The following is a 22,720-nucleotide window of genomic DNA, read 5'->3' on the forward strand; positions in this document are numbered from 1 at the left end:
AAAAAATTCTATAAATAAATAAATAAAATAATCGTTCATTAATCGCAATGAGTTAAAATAATCAATTAATCAAGATCAAGATTCATTCAGCTCAAACTATGAAAGAAGATCTTCACCCAAGAATTTACAAAGAAAAAAAATCTGTTTCAGTCTGATGAATATTGAGAGTGCAATGCTGGAGATACGTCTTTCAACATGATTATTTAAAAAAAATTTAAAAACAACACTCAGAAAACCATGAGTTAGACTAAAAAGAGTTGCTGTCAAATGCAGAACAAGCCAGAAACATATTTATCAGTTTCATTCAAATCCAATCACAAACTATTTATAATTCATTTGCAATACTTATACAAACACCAAACATTCTACACTTTAAAAACAGGATTTATTGGATATACTCAATTATTTGAATGTAAGTGTTTGCAAACTAATTATATGCACTGAATTTAAACAAACGAACCAAGTTAAACTTTACTAAATTTAATGCTTAAATTCAGCCCATACAAGCTGTTAGCAACCACTTACCTTAAAATAATTTAGTAAATCCAATGAATCATATTTATCAGTGTACTCAAATAACACTAAAAGCATTTTCTGTGTGGCATCGAAACGCTTGGACATTTTTTTCTAGTGTGCATGTACCTGCAAGAGTAGACATGGCTCTTCCTGATACTGCGGCGGAAGAAGCCTTTGCATCCGTCACAGCTGGAGGCGCCATAATGTTTACCTGTGGCTTTGTCCCCACAGATCGCGCAGTTGGAGCTCACGCCATTTTCTCCTTGACTGATGTTGGGCTCTGTCGGCATGTTTTCTGTCAACAACAACAGACACACTCAGGACTGGGAGCATTACACATACTGTTATTGCCACCTGAACGCTCTGGCTCCAGTTTGAAAACTGTTCAGTTCAGAAGATGAGTCAATGAATCACTTGGGTGATCATTGCGAATGGAGAATTGTGTCAATTATTCATTTAGAGTGTTAAGAGAACACACTGCAGGTTAATTGGGTAAAAAAACAACTAATAGTTATCATTTTACTTTTCCATTTGACTGTTTCCATTAAGAAGAGCAAACATTTTTATATAAAATATTATGTTTAAATTTGCAAACTAAACATGATTTGAATATATATGAACTTTTTCTAGCATAGAAATGTTAACATTAGTTAAGGTTTCTTTTTTTGACACATTAATGTGAAAGATTTTTACAGATGGGAATTTGAGAATCTTTTTAAATCACATAATATACACTGAATATACATAATTAGTGCTGGGCAAAATTAATTATAATTAATCGCATCCAAAATAAAAGTTTGACATAATTTTCAGTGTGTGTACTAAAAGTGTGTGTACTGTGCACACTGTAAAAAAATAGCTGTTAATTAACAGTTTCCATAGTTCATGTTTTTTATTTATTTACAGTAGGGGATTGCATTATGGGAAGGTAATTTTTGCTCGGTTGATTTTTGATGCTGAAAATTCAACTCTACAGTTTAAAAAATAGTGACTTTTATTGACATTTTATTAGTTTGAAATAACATCATGTATAAGATATAATTTACAAAGAAATAAATCTGTGAAATAACAGTAAATGTACTGGCAGCTTATTACAAGCTGTTTGTACCGTAATATACAACCCCAACCCAGACAGCATATCATTTTAAACTATTAAAATTGTTACAAAAAAGCCATCTTTTTTCAACGTTTTCCAGTTAAAAGTTGTCAAATGAGAGATGAAGGTCCCATAATACAAAAAAAAAAAAATAATGAACATAAATCACAAAATACGAAAAACTGCTTATTTACAAATATTTTTTTACAGTGTATATAAATACACACATGCATGCATATATTTCAGAAATGTTTATTTATATTTAGAGAAAAAACATCAGATTTATTAATGCAGATTATAAATGAACTTAAATATCTGTAACAAAATTGTTTTATATAGTTTTTGGTATGTGTGTGTATCACATACAGTACTCAGCATAATTGAGTACACCTCATTTTGAAAATGAATATTTTTATCGATTTCTCTGTGAATATAATGAAAAGAAAAATTATTTATTAAACAGATATATTTATTAAAATACTATTCTAGTCACTAAATGTATTTAGAAATTGAAAGATAATACAATTAATAAAAATTTTTTGCTTTTCTAAAAAATGTCTTTAAATTTGTATTTAATATTTTCTCTATAACATATAAATTTGGCTGTACTAGTTTTTGGACCATTATCATAAGTTGTATAATAACTTATGTAATATATGTATAATAATTATGTCATATTATGTCAAAACAAACATTTATTTTGGATGTGATTATTCATGATTAATCTTTGCCCAGTACTAAAATAAATACACATTTCAATATTTTTTTGCAGAATGAAACTTTGTATATTTAATCAGCACTATTACAATATGTATAAACATATCCCTCTGTAAAAACATTCAGAACGCAGATGAAACAAAAAACACACGCAAGCTTGGCTTAAGTATCTGAAATGAAGATTTATGGCTCAGTGAAAGAGATAAATACATATATTGTTATTGTATATTGAGGAAACAGCCTTTAAAAATACACCCAAAAAATGACTTTTGCTGCGTGTTCAAACTAGAGTTGAAACATTTTTACAATGTATGCCTTGTACCGAAATCTAGATAAAAACTGATAAAGTGTGATAAAAGAAACACTTGAAAGTGTTGTTTGAATGTTTTGTTATTGGTTAGCCTGAAAACAACACTTCAATTTCTCAAAACTGACAGATGCATGAAGTGTTTTTGCCTGCAGCATCAAAATGATGCTTGCTGTTTGGTCAAACTTCTTATTAAAAATGAGCTAAATCAACACTATTTTTAAGTTTTCTTTTTTCATTCATTCATTCACTCAATTTATCCACTTTTCCGGGGCAGGGATGTGGGGGCAGCAGTCTCAGGAGAGAACCCCAGACTTCCCTTTCCCCAGACACTTCCTCCAGCTCCACCAGGAGGATTCCGAGGCGTTCCCAGGCCATCCGAGAGACAAAGTCCCTCCAGCGTGCCATGGATCTTCCCTGAGGCTTTCTCCCGGTGGGACATGCCTGGAACAACTCCCTAGGTAGGCGTCTAGGAGGCATCCGAAACAGATGCCAGAGCCGCCTCAGCTGACTTCTCACAATGTGGAGGAGCAGCGGCTCTACTCCGAACTCCTCCCAGGTGACAGGGCTCCTCACCCCATCTATAATGGTGCGCCATTCATTTTTCGCCATTCGTTTTGGTGCAACTCATTTTGGCCGCTTGTGTCTTGTCCTTTCGGTCTAGAATGTAGATTGACCGGATATTGAGAGCTTTGTCTTTTGGTTCAGCTCCTTCTTTACCACAATGGTACATCGACCGCATTACTGCTGCACCAATCAGCCTGTCAATCTCATGTTCCATACTTCCCTTGTTTTCTTTTAGGTCAACTTAATTGTTTAACATTAAATCCAATTAAATTAATAAAAACTAATAGGTTAACTTAATTCCTTCATGTTGTCCCAACACAAGTTGATTGTGTGGAACCCAGCATTATTACACTGCAGATGCTAAGCTAAGCGTGCTAATCCAAGCCAGGCTAATAAACGACACGTCTATCAAACCTCGGGTCTTTTTTAGTCGCGTCTCTCAATCATTACGGCTAATGAGGAGAATATGAGGAAGAGTTCTGCATAAGTGAACAAAGGATGCTCATCCTAAAAGACCTTCTAATGCAACAGAGAGCGGCACCCTTCTGTTCATATAGCCCAGGATGAAAAATCAATCATTCCTTTGTGCATCCAAAATCATAACATTTCAACAAAAGAAATGCGGCAGGGGACTTTATCCTTTTATGCGCCGAGACTGATTGAGGCCTCCTGCTGTTGTAGGACAGACTTAATTAGGATTAGCCTCTGTTTTATCGCATAGACTGATATTCAATGGAGATTGACATCTCATGGATAAATGTTAATGTGGCTTGAAAGCAATCTCTTCTGATTCAGTGTATTCCCAAAGTGATTCCTTCTCATTTCAGAATAAAACATCATTTGAGCGCAAAGGGCACTGCACGTGGACGTGGAGAAGCAATTTCATCCTGCGGTGTGTTTTGAAGGATTGAGTTTCAGAGTAAGGTGCTGGAGAAGTTCAAACCAGGCAGTGGTTTGACAAATAATTTCACTAGATTCATGATTTTAAGGGTTTAATTAAAGGGACGCTTCTAGAAAAAAGTATGGAATTCTGTCACATTGCAGAAAACTTTAGGGCACAAGATATTTTATGAATTATTGTTTGCCAGAGTGATTTGTTGATTAACTCCGGCACTTAAAATGGACGAGATATTGGATATTAATGTTTCTCTATTTTTAATTATTTTTTAGTTGATTATTTAAAAATATTTCTTTAGAGGTAAAAAAAAAAAGTGCAAGGCTTTATATTTTTATACACTAAAATGCAGCCAATTTTTTTTCTTTTTATGAGCAAAGATTAACAACTGTCATATATTATACAGAATATCCAGTTGAATGTTTTTCAGTTTATATGTTGAAAAATATTGACAGGTATATTTGCATGTTACTAGATTGGGTAAGGTTGATTTTAGTACAGTGCGTCCGGAAAGTATTGACAGGGCTTCACTTTATCCACATTTTTTATGTTACAGCCTTTTTCCAAAATGGACTCATTTATTTATTTATTTGCTTATTTAAATTCCACACACAATAGCCCATAATGACAATGTGGAAAAAAGATTTTTTTTAAATTGTTGCAAATTTGTTAAAAATTAAAAAAAAAATTAAAAAAAAAATTGGAATAAGGCTGTAATATAAAAAAATATTGTGCAAAAAGTGAAGCACTATGAATACTTTCCAGATGCACTGTATACAATAATAGTTTACCCCATTAAAGACAGTTTGACCACTAGTTAGCATTTAACTGAGAAGGGTCTGAGCTGCATCCAATGCTTTTTTAAATCGCTCATCTAACCCCACCCCTAACCCTACCTCTCACAGTGACGTCACTAGCTCTATTCACCTTTTCTCCGCCGACGAGTGGGCGCTGCCATTTGAATCTTTTTGGCTTGAGACTTCCGGTCTCATTCACTTCCATTTATTTTTTTACGTAAAAAAACTGCTCGTTACGCTGCTTGATGTTGCAATTTGATATTTTCTTATTATATTATTCTACTTGGTCTGTATAGTCATGCAAACATTTGTTTGTAGAGCACGTAGTTTGACTGTTTTCTGGCGTTTATTATTCCTAGTCATTTCTCCCATAGGCGACTAAATCGGAAGTTCTAAGACAATCGCGAAAACAGGCGCACTTCCGCATTTTAGAATAAGGTCAATTGAGCGCATTGTGTCTGACATCACAGTGCTAATGCAATGCTTGATTTCTGACGCTAATTAATTTTAACCGTGTCTAATCAATTTAAATGCAATCTGACTTATTCAGTTTATTCTATCCATTTGCTTAATTGCTTTTATTATTTTAAGCCACAGGTGTCAAATCCTGTTTCTGGAGGGCCGCAGTTCAGCAGTTTAGTTCCAACCCTGCTTCAACACACTTACCTGTAGGTTTCAAACAAGAGTAAAGGACTTAATTAGTTTTGATCAGGTGTGTTAATTAGGGTTAAAGCTAAACTGTGCAGAGCTGTGGCCCTACGGGAGCTCGATTTGACACTTGTGTTTTAGGCAGATTCCAGCATGCTTGGCATGTTACTGGACTGGGTAACTAAGTATGATTGAGTAGTGTACAATAGTAGTTTACCACATTAAGGATATTTTGACAACTAATAAGTTAAATCAGAAAATCTGAACTACACTACCAATGAAAAGTTTGGGGTAATTTTTATTTATTTATTTAATTTTTTAATTATTCTGTTCACCAAGGTGGCATTTATTCATTCATTTATTTTATTTTCGGCGTGGTCCCTTTATTAATCCGGGGTCGCCACAGCAGAATGAACTGCCAACATGTTTTTACGCAGCGGATGTCCTTCCAGCAGCAACCCATCACTGGGAAACATCCATACACACTTATTCACACTCACACGCTATGGACAATTTAGCCCACACAATTCACCTGTACCGCATATATTTGGACTGTGGGGGAAACCGGAGCATCCGGAGGAAACCCACACGAACACAGGGAGAACATAAAAACACCACACAGAAACACTAACTGACCCAGCCAAGGCTTGAACCAGCGACCTTCTTGCTGTGAGGCGACAGCACTACCTACTGCGCCACTGCTTCGCCCTGCAGCATTTATTACAAGTAAATAATTGTTAAATATTTATTTTTAAAAAATGTAAATAACTACTTTCTAATTGTATGTAGTATTAAATGAAATTATTACTCCAGTCATTATTGATTTTATTAATATTACATTAATAATAATAATAATAATATTAAGAAGAAGAAGAAGAAGAAGAAGAATGAATGAATGAATGAATGAATGAATGAATATTTGAGTGATTTCTGAAGGATCATGTGATTCTGAAGACTAAAGTAATGAAGCTGAATATTCATCATTAAAATTACTGGAATAAATGTTTAAATGAAATGATAAACTACTTTTGAACAGTTTTTGAAGTGCAATATATATCACAATTTTACAATTTGTACTGTATTTTTTGATTAAATGAATAAAGAATAAGCTCATTTTAAAACATTTAAATCCTACTGAGTACAAACTTTTGACTGGTAGTGTAAGTTCAGCCAAAGAAATATTCATCCTAGAGCGTGCGTTTACCTTTAGTTTCTGTTCCAGGCATTTTATGACCTTTCTCTATCTCACTTTTTAGATGTGCTGTAAAAACTGTAAAGATAACCAAAAAATCTCTTCAGCAATTTTAATCCAGCTTTAGGTTAATGGAGAACCAAACTGGATAAATCACATCAGACTGAGATGACGGAAGTCATTAAAGATCCAAGCCACGTATCTCCCAAAGGGCCGTGGTTTAAAAGTAAGACATTTCCCATGATGCCCCAGGGTGACATCCCTTTGCTAATTAACTTTTTTGGGGGATAAAAGTAGAAAGTAACATGACAGGGCAAACGATCTGATTTAGCATAGCAGTCGTACAAAATATACTTAAAACTTACACTTAAAATACCCTGTTTTTCCCCCCAAAACTGTCAACTCACAAAGAACTCAATCTCTAATCCTAAGACTCAGTACTCTTTTCCCAGGATTTGAGTGAAACTCTCAGTTGAATTTTAAACCGAACGGAAAGACTTTCAAAATAGCTAGCTAACAATTATCTCCTTTAGCTTGAGGTAAATGATTCTGCTGGGACAAATCATTCCAGACCCTTCAGACAGCTATTAAACCAGCCATGACATGGCATCCGTCCGCTCCAGACATGCACGCCACTGTCCAACCAAGACAAATTAACACAACAATTCAGTCAGCAACACTAGTGAACACAAACTTCAAGTAGAATAATTACACAAACCCAAGCTGCACACCTTTAAAAAATACACCATTTGGAAAGAAAATGTGCAACACTCACCACCACAATAAAGCACCTCTGCGTTCTCAAAGCCTAGTGTGCTATAGGTCGGGTCCAGGCCCTCGCAGTAATTGGCTACATCCATGTCCAACAAGGATTTAGGGAGAGGAGTTGGAGAAAACTTCATCCCTGCCTGGCTATCTCTACTTAAAGTCGTCCTGGGACAGTGTCTCTGGGAGAGAGAAGTGAGGGCAGCCTTAGGTTGACCATCTCTTCAGAATGCTGATTTGTCGTCTTCTAAGACAAGGGAGGAGCCTTGGCCAAGACTCCTCACCTTTTTGCGCAGAACTTATCTCCTCTCGCTTTATCCTATACTTATCAGAAGGATAAAGAGATAATAGTATTCCCCATTTGTTCCAGAAAGGAACAAGAAGGTTTTATTGGTGCAGGCCAACAAACAGGCCTGATTCTTAGGTAAAGTGACACTCTTATAAAGTAATGTGCCATGTCAGAACTAAAATATGGCAGCATTATTACCTTCTTAATGCATGTAGGAGAACTAGGAACTTACATTTCAACAAACAGAACTTCTGTTTTAAATCAGTAGGGTTTTTCCATGCTTTAGATGTGTCCATGGGCGTTGCTAGGCCTCTTTTAGGGGTGGCTGTAGTAATCGGAACTGAAATGGCCATGCCTGTCTATGTAATAGAGTGCCATACTAGTATACAACCGATATTAAACAAACATTTTTAAGTGTATTACTAAATTACTACTTATAAATGTAACATTAGGCTATATAGTATTATATATATATATATATATATATATATATATATATATATATATATATATATATATATATATATATAAAATTTTTTTTTTTTTTTTTTTTTTTTAAACCTTATAAAGAGCTGAGCGCCCCTAAAATTAAATTCCTAAAATCACCCCTGGATGTGCCGTTTTTCTGCTATATATGCTGTGTATGAAGTCAGAAATATTAGCCCACCTGAATTATTAGCCTCCTGTACATTTTTCCCCAATTTTTGTTGGACGGAAAGAAGATTTCTAAACATAATAGATTTAATAACTTTCATTTATCTTTGCCATGATGACAGTACATAATATTTTACTAGATATTTTTCAAGGAATTAGTATTTAGCTTTAAGTGCAATTAATTTTAAAAGAATACACAAATACACTTCATTGAACATCTGCACATGGACATCACCTATATAATATATAACTGCTGGTTAAGTATACGTTTATATATAATAACTTTAACAGATAAAGTTATTAGTAATTAGTTAATTAAAGTTAATAGTAACTGATGACCTTACCTTTTCTGATTTTGATTGTAATGCAATAATAGGTAACACTTTAAAATGATGGTCCATTAGTTAATGTATTTACTAACATTAACATACTATTAGTAATACAGTTGTTATAGTATTTATTCATATTTGTTAATGTTATTTAAGTTAAATACCATTAGTTCATGTTAGTTCAATTTAGCTCAGTGCATTAACTAATATTAACAAGCACAACTTTGGATTTTAATAATGCATTAGTTAATGTTGAACGATCATTAATTAATGCTTTACAAGATTATTGATATTTAGTTTCTGTTAGTAAATACATTAACTAATGGACCATTATTCTAAAGTGTTACCCAATAATATCCACCTTTTCTAAAGTTGCTTGGAAAAAATAATTGTGAAAAGTGCTATATGAATAAACGTGAATTGAATAGAATTGACAATGATCATTTTGAGCAGATTCTGAGCAGAGCATCCTTAACTTTGCTTTTTGTTTATACAGTGTGAGACATGGAAACATCTGATCTAAATGTAAAATTTGGACTATTTGGCATAATATGAACTGCAAAAGTGGCAAAAAGGCATTTCTAAAGCAACATTACAGTGGTTTAATGCAGACTGTTGAAATTAATACAACTCAGAGGTGGCATAAATACATTTGCACAGCAACTGCAACTGTGTAATAATATTTTGGGACTAAGGTCGAACAGAACAGGCATCATTTTGTCTGACTTTAATTTGGTATTGCATCCTGATATTATATTTTAAGAAATCACAGAGCAGCTTTTACACAAGGACATGTTATTTGAATTTAATTTACTGGCTACAGAATCAGATGCCTTAAAAGACAATAATCTTAAAGTAATATTCTAAATATTCACTTATTACAGACACTTGGTGAGCCATTTTTCCTAAATGGAATATTCAGCCCAAAATTCACATTCAGTCTTCACTTACTCACCCATCATGTCATTCTAAACCTGTATGACCTTCTTTTGCAGAATACAACAGATATATTGTGATAAATGACATTCTTTAAGCACACAATGAAAGTCAGTTGGGTCTATATATGTTTTTTCACACAAGCAAGAAAGATGGTAAGATAGTATTTTAGGCAAATTACAAACTTTAAGAGTTCACACACACACACAAAGAATAATAATATAATTCAATAAAATTTAAATTTAAAAAATGTAATAAAATCACTTATAAAAATTAATTCAAAAGATCTATAATGTGATTTTTATATAAAAAAAAAATCAATAAAATAAAATGAATAAATGTTAAAAAGTACAGAACCTATGCAGTCCAAACAAGGACCAAAACAAAATGACATTAAAATAAAAGATATAAAATGTATTATCAAAATCAGACTTATAAGATCGATTCAGAAAGCCCAGGGATACTCTGAGACCTGTCACAGCACACAAGTTACATTTTAACTTCGCTCCAATAAACAATGTTTCAAATGAGGAAGTGCTCAAATGTTCACGTGATAAGAGGTTTGAGTCTCTCAGTCCATCTGTTCTATCCCATGTTCAATACATTGCATTACAGCCCACCAACAGCTCCAATGCATAGGGACAGATGTACTGTACTTACAATCATATTGCGATACAGCCTACAGTGCATTACCATTTCTACAGTCAAATAAACTCAAGGTCAAACTAGAATTGTTCAAGTAAAATATTGCAGGACTAGTATTTAAGTATTTACTAGTATTTAATGTAATATAAAATAGCCATTTGCCTAATAAAACACATCCCTACACTGTAAAACCCAAAAAGTTAAGGTAACTCAACAAACCATTTAAGTTCAGAAAATAATCCTAATAAGTACTGTCGACTGAATCCATTTGGGTAAATGAAGCAATGTGAGCACAGTAAAACCCGATAAATGAAGAGAACTCAAACCAACTGAGTACTGTAAAACCCAATCAGTTAATGCAACTCAAACCATTTGAGGAAACTGATTGCTACAAACCATTTGAGTAAAAAAAAAATCTATATGAGTACTGTGAACTTACTCTATTTAAGTTGAAGTAATGAGGTATTTAATGAACTCATTACCTTAAACACTGAGCTCAAAACTTTTAGTCAGTTTTAAATAAACTATGTCATAATGTTCAAAATATGTTTTGAAATAAACTATTTCATATGATAAAGTTGACTGTTGAGTTGTACAGTGTACAAATATTGAACAGGAATATTTTTCATGAATAATGAACAAAGCAAATCTAATTGTGAGAAAAGAAGAGTTGTAATATTGTTTTGAGATTACACTGTAACGTTTTAAACCATTGTTCAACAATACTAATAATCAGATATAATTTTTTTTTACTGATTTGATAAATATATGACGAGTTCAGATGCAAAAACCTCTAAATGCTGTCTGAAATCTACTAAAATGAGCATTTTATCAGGCTCCTGTGTCTACGTTCAGTAATTTCTCTTTTATTGCAAAGAATAAGTTGTTTTTATGGTCTTCAAAGTGAAATAACTCAACATAGACAAAGGATGCTGAGAATAATGCTCAATTTCTATGGAAATTTCAGATGGCATTTGCATCTGAATTCTTCATATAAATATTCACAGTAAGCATTGTTTATTTTGCCCACGAATTACGTTTAAGGCTAAATAAACACACAAATTAAGTTCATTTAATGTAAGGAACAACATCTACAGATTTATTCTGTTAATAACAAAGACACGACAGAGATCATCTAACTTAGGGAGTGTTGTTGACGTCACAACCTCACCGTTCAAACCTGGCGATATTTCAAGTTCACCGTTAACTAGTCGTAACTTTCAAAGGACTTATTACTAGGTAGCGAGTAAAAATACACTTTACCTAATTAATTTGACAGATTAATTGTCCCTAACTGGTCTCTAGATGACTACAGCTCAAAACTGGCTGGTCTTACCTTCTCCGCGTCCAACAACGATTTTCATTAATCCACCAAAAGCCAAACGAACGTGTGTCAACAGAAATGTAATGCCAATAATATGATATTTAGGTTGTTACAGAGAGCTAATGCGAGTGCATGAAGTGTTTAACATGTCAAAAGCTTCACTTTGGACAATGCTTTTGGTGGTGTTGGGGGAGCCTCGTTAGATCGATTTACTAAACAAACTGAAAGTTGGGTGGAGATGTTAAACAGTAACTAGCCCCAATAAAACTGAAGACATGAATCGTTTTACCTGTGCGCGTGGGTTCACACCAATGACTGGTTCACACCAACCAAGATGCCAGAAAACAAAACATTTTACTGCAGCCGAACTAACAGTTGTCAGATATTTGTAAAAGATGGCCTTATTTGAACTCGAATTAAAAAAATAAAAACTACACCTTTTAAAACATCCAATAGCAGTTTTACGTTATATCCATATTTACTTCATATGACCTCTGAGCGGGTGTTTGACGTTCTTCATGTTTACCACACGAGGGCGGCAAATCTATAAAAAAAAAAGCGATGCAACGTTTTATCATATTTAAGCATTAAACTGTGTTAATGGCCCTGCGTTTATGGCTCTGGACGTAAAACATCAATTGTTTAGTAACTTGTAAAATCGGTTTGCTTTGAGACTGATTTTAGCTGCCACACACAACACTACACAGAGATTGGCAATGTTGCGTCATTCATTTGAAAAATATTAATGATTACTGAGATTGCGAACAAATCTAAAGAATATTAATAATACTGTTTTTATCCACAAACAAAAATGTATGTGCTCAGTTCATTTATGATAAATATGTATTGTCTCTGCATAACTGACAAAAAAACATTTATATAGGTTAAGTTTGTTTGTGCAATGATTCCTACCCTTTGACCCTAAAATAAATAGTAAAATAGTTTAACACAATACTATTTTAAATGGTTGTCATGGATGGGCTAAAAATTACATCGAAATATATTTTAAAATAAAATTCCAAATACCTCAGTTTTACATGTATCAAAATAAACTACAAATTACAGCAGCCACAAGAAGTATCAAAATAAAATACTGCATTTTGTATACAGTATTAAATACTGACATCATGTCGCAAACTTTTTGTTAATAGACCTATTCGATCATTCCCTTTACCATTAAACTGACTTAGTAAACAGTGTTTGACAGCAACAGAGTTTCTCTGAGCAAGTTTCAGTCAGCTTTTCTGCCAACTTATTCACCTCTACTTCTGTACATGTGGAGGTATTCATAAAATTGTTTCTCTTTGATTTTATTGTACATTTTGTTTAAATTCCACACATAAAGTCCTGTCTTGAAGATTATCTTAATCACTGTAAAAAAAACATGCAATGCAGATAATGAGTTGAAATAGTGCTATATCTCTTTATAATGTTTCCGCCCACTTTGTGGCCAGTAAAATTGACACCATCCCTTAGCAGTGTTACATTTTAAAAGGGGAATATGGGTTGTTTTAATTTTTTAGCATTATTAAATATTATTACAATTTTTTTTTAGTTTTTTTGTGGTTTTGCAATTGAAAATCTTCAATACTTATGTAAAAACATGATTTCAGAAAACTACTAAAATCTTCTGTTTTAGTTATTTAAATCATGTTTGTTTTTGCAATTGCACTCTTACAGATCAACTACTGACATTTGAAACAGCCAATGAAGTATTGTCAGAATCGCCACGGTAGGGTTTGTTTTAATGTTGTTTGTCTTATTTTCTGGGCATCTAAATCTTTGTGCATTTTTGTTACTCATTCTCCCAAGAGTTTTTCTGTTCTTCTCTAACTGGAAGAGTCTCAGTTTGCTTCCTTAGTGAACACGTTTTTTTATTTCTAAACTTCCTCTACATTTCCACCTGCAGCACTGAGACTGAGAATGATTATGTGCTGTCGGCTTCATATTCCTGTTTGTAGACTGATATTTTATCCCATCTCTTTTCTAAAGCAAAGATGCTGATAATGTGTACACTTTACTGCCATTAAATATTATTGCTAAGTATAATATTTTCAATGATTGTGAACTTGCTCTGAAATATGCTATTTGTCTGTTATGTGATGCAAAATTTCCACCTTTGGTTAAAATTGACCACCTTCTCCAATAATAATCCATTTTCTGTTCTGATCTCAAGCCTATGTAAATAACTGATAAAGCACCAATCAGAGGCCGCATTTTTATAAAGTCATTAGACTTTTTACAAAGTATTTTAAAACACTAAAATACAAGACATTAATGTATTTTGATAGAAAATATAAACCATTTTTTTATAAACCAGATAAAATACAAATTACAAAATACTATTTTGTATTTGAAATACATAGTTGAAATATTTGTATCATAAATACTGCCCATCCTTTTACAGATATAAAAATGTTACTACCTTAAATCATGAAATGATGTAATAATAATAACAATAATAATAATAATAAAATGTAATAATTATGTAATATATCTCTTAGCTTACCAAAAGCACAGTGGATTTTTTTTTTAATATGTTACATGGTATGTTTCATATTCAAATGTAATTTTAATTCAATATCAGAAATATGTTTTTTCTGTTGTTACTATCTCACAAGAGTGCTCTATCAAAATCAGCAGTTATTTTGTATCAATGTAGAACAACTCCTCCAATATAACTTCGCTCTAAGCAAAAGTTGCACATTGTTAATTTTGTCCCCAGGCAGAGAAAGTAACACACAGGGGGGTCAAAAGTTACGCAACAATATTCGTAAAATTTACTGGATTAATCTTGTTTATTTTAAAATATATTACTATGACCTTGTTAATACCAGCAAACGTATGATGTCCTTTATGTTTGCAAACAATAATAATAATGAAATGGCATTTTCATTTTAGATTTCACTTTCATCAAAGGTTTCAAAAGCAATCCAACAATGCAAAATGTTAACATTTTCACTCATTTTTGAATAGTTTTTATTAATGTTGGCAATATGCATTTCTAAAACATATAAGTCAAAACCTAGAAAACTAATGTGGAAGTGAAAAATAAGGCATGAAGTGGGACATAAATACTGTCACAGTGTTACTTTTGCACCCACAGGAACTTTAAACTCGATTTACTTTTAAACTGAAAAACTCAGACATTTCAAACTCAAGGATGTGTTATTGTACCAAATAAACTGTAGATTGATCATTAATACACAGAGCTTTGCCAGTCTGCCACGGACACGCTCTTCAGCAAATACTCTAGATCTTCACAATTTTATGGCCTTTAACTAACGGAACATGGATTTGATTTAAAAAAAAATTTGTAGGAATTTGTTACAATGTAAAACAAGTCATTTCCTGTTGCCAGCAGGTTGCGCTATAACTTTAACTGAATATTGGCATGTAAACGTGTTCAGGTCAACATTATGAAGCTGCAGGCCCAGAGACCCAACCGCACGCTCAGACCTGCACGCTCAGACGGCTTGATCTGCACTTCCAGTGCCACCTGCTGTTTGAAAGATCGACTAACCTGAATTCCACAATAATATCCATATCTCCTGAATTCAGCTGCTTATAAATTGTAACAAACTATTTTTCTACTCTGAAATATTACGCTATGATTGAATACATTATTATATAAAATATTGAACATACTAGATTTTGATGCATTAATTCTGTTGTATTTTTATTAATTGTATTTGTAAATAGATATTGTTTAGTTACTTCAATATTTTATATCGCATGCTCAAACTCTAATGTGACCGCAGCTTAAAGCTCAAAGCTCACACTAGACATGTGCATGCGAAATTCTGTCGTAAGGTGCTGCGAAAAGGGGCGGGAATAAACAAAATTATTAGACAATAAAAAAAGTGAGCGATTGCTTCATGTTTTAAATTTCTGTCCAAAATGAGGAAAAAAAATCCAAATTTAACTTTCATTTAAACTTCTGTCCAAGTGAGGAAAAGCCCAGCTCACTTAAAGCTGCGGTCACACTGGGCTATTCCTCCTACAGACTTCCATTCATACGCACGTGAATGCGTCAGACCAGAAACGCAGGGTCATGCGTCAAGTTGTGCAGGTTGCTTAGGTGCAAAGTTCAAGCTTGGTGAACTCTGACCTGCGAAATCGCATCACTTGACTGCGTGAGACCCATCGAGGATCAAACATGACATCTCTGGACAGAAATTTAAAACATGGAGCAATCACTCGCTTTTATTAAATGTCTAATGCGGTCACACTGGGCTTTTCCTCCCATAGACTTCCATTCATACGCACGCAGATGCGTCAGACCAAAAAAGCAGGGTCGTGCGTCAAGTTTCCCAGGTTGCTGCTGTGCAAAGTTCAAGTTTGGTGAACTCTGTCCTGTGAAATCGCATCACTTGATGCGTGAGACCAACCGAGGACCAAAACATGACATCTCTAGACAGAAATTTAAAACATGGAGCAATCGCTCACTTAAAATGTCATATTTACATTTTATTTGACAATACAACATCAATCCTATTCTGGCATCAACCAAAAGTAATCCAAAAGTAATCTGAAAACTTTTGCCTGGAAGTGAAATCTTATAGGAGAGACCCTTTTCCTCTCCATATGCACCAGATGCTTTCTTTTATACTTCTACATTTTCTTCTCATCATGCTGTTTAGAAACCGTGTAATTTTAAATAATCAACACTGTCTCCTGTTTATTTATTACTCTCACCATAACAACATAACATAACATCTCTCTAACAAACCCCTTTCCAGTAGTTTACAACTTTTACATCGGTTTTATAAGTTTTTCATCTGTGTTATATACATGTTGTCCTTTTCAGTAGCACATCTTACACAACCCCTTCCCTGCGAAGGTCAACATATCAAAGCACGTAAGTCCCGTGATGGCCAAAAACACTTCATTTATCTCATTTAGCTCTTTCGGTTTATTCAGGTATTCCAGGCGAAACATGTGGTACGGCACCAGGCAGATTAGCATGATGAGCACAAAGCAGAGGTTTTTCATCTGGACCCAAAACTCCTGCTGCGAGCGACTGGAGGCTCCATACTTGAGGATCATCGTGCGCAGGATGCACACCTGGACGCAGGCCTGAACGCACGAAACAATGATAATCACCAACGACAGAATTATATTGAGGCCGTAGACAGCATCGTTCTTCAGAGTCTGCTCAAAATTAAAGCACTGCTCATTTGTTGGCTCTTTATTTTGACCATATTTGCTTATAATCAGAGGTAGTACAATGACCAATAAGAGAAACCAGACAAAAGCGCTCATGCCCAATGCATGCAAACGGCGATAGAACTCAGTCCTTTGCGTCTTCTTGTAGAAATGCAAGAAACGGAGAGTGAGGAGGATGGCGTAGATGGTAAACACCATGTATATGTGGAGATGTACCATGGCGCTGACCAGTTTACAAAAAACCGGGCCTAGCTTCCATTCCATCGATACGAAGTAGTAGATTCTGAATGGCACGGTGATCAAGAATAGAAAGTGGGCAACCATCAGGTTCAAGAAGGCGATGGTGGTTAATGAGCGAATGTTGGTTTTTAATAAGCTGATCATGAAAGTCAAGCCTGTCATACCCACTAGAAGCACGATGATGTAGATAACAATAAGAGTGGTTCTGATGGGCTGGCTGAATTGGGCTTTGGGTTCTGCTGATGTTGAAATAGAAACAGATGTCACTGTAGGACTGGTGAAGTTGGAAACTGTGGCGTTTGTCATCATGATACCTAGAAAGAAAACATAGTGGAACTCAAATGCAAGTCTGATGAAGGTATTTAAAGCAAGACATTGTACAGTAGGTGACAAGGGAATAAATTGACTTATGTTATTTTTAAATATGCAAACAATGCATTGGTAAATTAAATGATTGTGCAAATTGGTAGAACCAATTTTGGATGAAGTTTGGTTAAAATTCTGACAGTCAAAAAAATGAAGAATTTAGTGGATTAAATTATGTATATAATCAGGCAAATTTTAAATGAACGATCACTCTGTAAAAACCTTCAGAATACATGTATGAACAAAAAACTCTAAAAATTAGTATGATAATAATAATAATAATAATAATAATAATAATAATAATAAAATGTTTTTTATTATTAAAAAATTTGATGTTGGCTTGAGAAAGCCAACTTGACTGCGCTAGGACTCGAAGGCAATTGGCAGGAAGCCCAGTGATTGCTAAGTGGTGCTAAGTAGTTGCCTGGGCATTGCTAGACGGTTGCTAGGGTGTTCTGAGTGGTTCCTAGGCAGTTGCTAGGGTCCACTGCGTTGTTAACTGGCAAGCCTCATTTACATGTTTGATCAAATCCTAATACTTAGCATTTCTAGTGTGTTATAGCACTTAACAACTTTTTATTAGCACAGCTACACAATGCTAGCACGTGTAGCATACAAGAAGTCTTATTGCTAGCATGAGTCAAACACAAAAAAAGTGTATGATATCTACTGAGAAATCATTTTTAAGCGATACATGCAAAATGGCTTGCCATAGACTGAACTTGTAAAAATGCCTTGCCATATCAATAGCACATCAAGCAGTATAGGCGATTTGGTGTGGAGAGAATCAATGATTCTTTCAAGGAGACACAATTACTTGTATAAGTTAAATATAGCAAATTAATCCTTATTAAAGTATCTGTCCTGTAATGACTCTAAATCAGTAGATGGCTATCTTTTTCTCTAATCAGAATCAAACAGATCTCTGAAATTTCTGATCTAAAAATGAAATAGAGCTCTGTTTGATTCTCTTCAGCTCATTTGAACAGTGAAATGACTAAATATTTTAGGCTATACGTGTTAACGATTAAGAGTAAAATTGCGATCGTGACATCTTTAAAAATATTGTAATTCACATCTACAGGCAAAATGTATAAGGTGGGACAAAAAAGGTGGGGGAAACATTTTTTCCATTACTCTGAAAAAAGTTAATAAGTTTTCTGGTGCATAGAGTTTTTTACCTGCAGTATCTCATCTTAATAGACAGATCGATTTTATTTTAATTTAACTTACCAGTAGATTTGTTTTAATAACTAGACCTAATGCATATGGACTTTTCATTATAAAATTGCCACATTTGAGGTCTGATTTCTTTAAAAGATCAGTGATCATTTCTAAACATAATTGTTTTAATAACTCATTTCTATTAACTGCTTTATTTTATCTTTGCCATGATGACAGTAAATAATATTTGACTAGATATTTTTCAAGACACTTTTATACAGCCTAAAGAGACATTTAAAGGCTTAATTAGGTTAACATGGCAGGTTAGGGGAATTAGTCAGTTATTGTATATCAATAGTTTGTTCTCTAGACAATTGAAAATATATAGCTTAAAAGGGCTAATAATATTGACCTTAAATGACTTTTAAAAAAATTTAAAACTGCCTTTATTCTAGCTGAAATAAACCAAATAAGAAAAAAATATTATCAGACATACTGTGAAAATTTCCTTGCTGTTAAACATCATTTGGGAAATATTTAAAAAAATCAAATAAAATCAAAGGGGGTTTAATAATTCTGATTGCAACTGTGTGTACTACTCACCCGGATATTTTTTATTCTGTGAAACATCAAATTTTTAATAAAATCTCTCAGTTTTTGATTGTTTTGTCCCTACAGTTTAAGTGAATGAATATACAGAATACCTTATTTTTTATTCCACAGAATTAGTGGTGCAGGTTTGAAAGAGTAAGGTTTAGTTGGTGTGATTGTAGTTCATTTGAAAAAGTTTGACTAAAACATGAATGCAACATGCACCCAAGAGATCTACCAACCAAAAATAGGAAGTGGTGTCACAACATGGACAAAATGCTAAATCATACCAGCTTGATTTCTCGTCAAAGCTGATCTTTCAGTAAAGTCTTAGGAAATGTGTTTCCTTTGTTTATGTGTGGGGAACTATTGTCCTGTTTGTACTTTCTGACAGTGTGAACACTATGCAAACAATTATTACTAATTACTACTTATTATTACAAATTATTATTAATTATTACAATTATTCTTCATTGGCCCTGACAAAAGAGTGTGAATACTCGATAATTACATGATGGTCCAAGTTTTCATTACACGTTATCAAACTTCACCAACACATCATTTGAAAGTGAACTTAGACGCCGTTTAATGTACATCCCACCAATGTTACAGCATTAAGACTTAAACAGAGCAGTCGCACCCAAATTTGTCTTAAATTGAACCAGTGTCACAAACCTGCATGAATTACTGTGGAACATAAAATAATAAAATAAAATGTGAAATATGAAAACCATTGGTAATCAAACAGCCTTGTCTACCATTCACTTCCATGGCATTGTCATTTAAACAAAGTTCAATACATAATGCAAGTGAATAACTGTAAATACAAAGACTTTTCTTAAATGTTACACTCCACAGGCTAAAACAAGTCATAGAGTTACTTAAGGTCAAAATTATTAGCCCCTTTAAGCTATATATTTTTTCAATAGTCTGCAGAACAAACCATCGTTATACAATAACTTGCCTAATTACCCTAATTTGCCTAGTTAACCTAATTAACCCAGTTAACACTTTAAATGTAAATTTAAGCTGTATAGAAGTGTCTTGAAAAATATATAGTCAAATATTATGTACTGTCATCATGGCAAAAAAAAAAGAAATCAGTTATTAGAAATAAGTTATAAAATATTATGTTTAGAAATCTGTTGAAAAAATCAGCTCTTTAACTGTATTTTGCTAACATTAACTTCATTTCATCAACAACGGTACACTGTGGCGTGTTTTTTATGCAAATAGTTTTTGTTTATATTATTTACAAGACTCAAGCTTACATAAACTACAATAAACAAATTTTTATTAGCATTTATTTAAAAAAATTTAAACACTGTATCACGTGCGACATATTGCTCAATGTTAGCTCATACAACAGCGGTTTTTAAAGTGCACTGTAGAAACAGACAAACAAATACGTATTGCGTTAGAGAATGCATTGTGAAAACCCTTTTTGCATTCCTTTACAAATTTTACATATAGCACTAAATAAAGTATATAATAAACAGCACGTGTATAAGGTCTCCAATAAACATGAACAATTCCAGCTCCTTTAAATCAAGCCACAAACACTTTAAATGATCCGTAATTAAAATACTGTCTAAGAATTGCTTATTAGCTGATGTAAATACAGGACTTTAGGTAAAGTATTACCAACTACTGAGTTTGTTTACAATTTCAATTCATTCGTTTTTACAGTGCACACATTGTAAAAAGTGGAAACTTAAACTAATTACTTTGACTTGTTACAATTAAATAATATAAGTTTGAAAAATGAACAAATTAAGCTAGTCATTTAAGGTGTAATAGGTTTTAGTAATATATTTATGGAAAGTATAAGTATTGTACACTATCAATAACGAGCTATACTTGTATTTGCCACAAAACATAATTTTTTAATTGCCACAAGTATTATTTTTATATTAACAAGAGAAGGCAATTATTTGTATAAAAGTACTTTTTACTATTTTTATATTTACAATATTATATTAAATAATTTGTATCATACTGTATGTACTGTTCCATTCCTGTTTTCTAAAATAAATTACTAAAACCTGTTACACATAAAATAACTAATTTAATTATTTATTACTGAAAACTGTCATAAATTAATTTAGTTTAACTTAAACAACTTACTTCGACTTGTTACAATTAAATGAATTAAGTTTTCACTTTTTACAGTGCAGTAGAAACAGACAGATACAAGGCTGTTGTTTAAGTGAATTTCTTTGCATACCTTTAAATGTATATTTTAAAATTAAGTATACACTAAAATAAAACAAAATCTAACATTTCAGAACAGAATATTTGCTTAGAGTGATACTTTCACCTTCCAAAAATAAAAAACAAGACATTTCATGTCTTTTACAACAATGTGCACTTATAGAGTTTAAATGAGTTTACTTAAGAGCAATAATGAGAAAGTGAAACGAGACACTCACCCTTACAGCAACAGCGCAGAAGCTGGAGATAGTAGACCAGATGAGGAAGTAAGGTATGGAGTTTTCTGCCTCGGCTATTCACTTATTCAGCAACCACAGCATTAGAACACACTCTTGACAAAGAGGCCGGACTGCTGGGTGCTTCATGATTCACACTCTTGCGCATTTGACACTTCAGTTTACCAGGAAACTACAAAAACAATGATAGCCGCATTGCCAACCTACAACTCTGCCATGTTCAGATGCTAGTTGTGATCACAGCTATCTACTACAGCAACGTTTATCTTGACATGAATCAGAATACTGTAACAGAGCCTCTTACCATTCTCTCTTATTACAACCTATAAGCACCAACAAATAAGTCCAGCAGAGCATACTTTTACCTACTTTAAACCTTACAAGCAACAAGGTTGTGGTTGTGGTTTTGGGTTTCCCCTGTTTGTCACAGCTGCAGGGGATGTGCTTTATTAGTAAGTTATTAATGGACATTGCTTGTGAGAAAAAAAGTTTCTATGTAACAAGTATTAAAAAAATGTTTATAGAATTTTCTTTAAGATAAGATAATACATACAGTTGAAGTCATAATTATCAGCACCCCTGTTTATTTTCGCCCCCAACTTCTGTTTAAGATTTTTTTCAACAGATTTCTAAACATAATAGTTTAATAACTCATTTCTAATAACTGATTTCTTTTATCTTTGCCATGATGACAGTAAATAATATTACACTAGATATTTTTCAAGACATTTCTCTACAGTTTAAAGTCACATTTAAAGGCTTGACTAGGTTAATTAAGGTTAACTAGGCAGATTAGGGTAATTGGGCAAGTTATTGTATATCGATGGTTTGACTTTCAACAAAATATATAACTTAAAGGGGCTAATAATTTTGACCTTAAAATGGTTTTTAAAATGTAAAAACAGCTTTTATTCTAGCCAAAATAAAACAAATCAGACTTTCTCCAGAAGAAAAAATATTATCAGACATACTGTGAAAATTTCCTTGGTCTGTTAAACATCATTTGGGAAATATTTAAAAAAGATTTAAAAAAAAACAAAAGGGGGCTAATAATTCCCACTTC

At 33.2% G+C, this 22,720-nt stretch overlaps 3 protein-coding genes across 7 annotated transcripts in view; all 3 read right to left on the reverse strand.

Moving 5' to 3' along the window:
• hnf4g (hepatocyte nuclear factor 4, gamma) overlaps positions 1-12,173 on the reverse strand; it is a 28,061-nt gene extending 15,888 nt beyond the window's left edge. Inside the window, exons 1-3 of one of the 5 annotated variants that reach the window (XM_087308713.1) lie at positions 11,967-12,173; positions 7,511-7,819; positions 643-811 (exon numbers count right to left, since the gene is read on the reverse strand). In XM_087308713.1, coding sequence (XP_087164839.1) covers positions 643-811; positions 7,511-7,637 — 296 coding nt within the window. In that variant the 5' untranslated portion in view covers positions 7,638-7,819; positions 11,967-12,173. Of the gene's footprint in view, positions 1-642; positions 812-7,510; positions 7,820-11,689; positions 11,855-11,966 lie in introns of those variants that run through there. The other 4 variants (XM_087308712.1, NM_001331156.1, XM_087308714.2 and 1 more) reach the window with 4 other exon arrangements.
• A 3,766-nt stretch (positions 12,174-15,939) lies between these two features.
• On the reverse strand, positions 15,940-21,696 carry gpr141 (G protein-coupled receptor 141). Its single transcript, NM_001443432.1, has 2 exons — positions 21,640-21,696; positions 15,940-17,400 (listed from the first exon to the last, which is right to left on the reverse strand). Exon 2 carries the CDS (start codon positions 17,393-17,395, stop codon positions 16,484-16,486), a length of 912 nt encoding a protein of 303 aa, NP_001430361.1. The 5' UTR covers positions 17,396-17,400; positions 21,640-21,696; the 3' UTR covers positions 15,940-16,483.
• pign (phosphatidylinositol glycan anchor biosynthesis, class N) overlaps positions 16,127-22,720 on the reverse strand; it is a 36,662-nt gene continuing 30,068 nt past the window's right edge. The window contains exon 30 of the mRNA XM_087308693.1: positions 16,127-16,756. The gene's annotated coding sequence lies outside the window, so the exon portion shown is untranslated. The remainder of the gene's footprint in view (positions 16,757-22,720) is intronic.

This window comes from Danio rerio, chromosome 24 (assembly GCF_052040795.2).
Source record: "Danio rerio strain M-AB ecotype USA chromosome 24, GRCz13ab, whole genome shotgun sequence".
Taxonomy (NCBI): domain Eukaryota; kingdom Metazoa; phylum Chordata; class Actinopteri; order Cypriniformes; family Danionidae; genus Danio; species Danio rerio.

Coding starts and splice junctions, on each gene's coding strand:
- gpr141 (NM_001443432.1), bottom strand. CDS start 17,395: ATGATGACAAACGCCACAGTTTCCAACTTCACCAGTCCTACAGTGACA.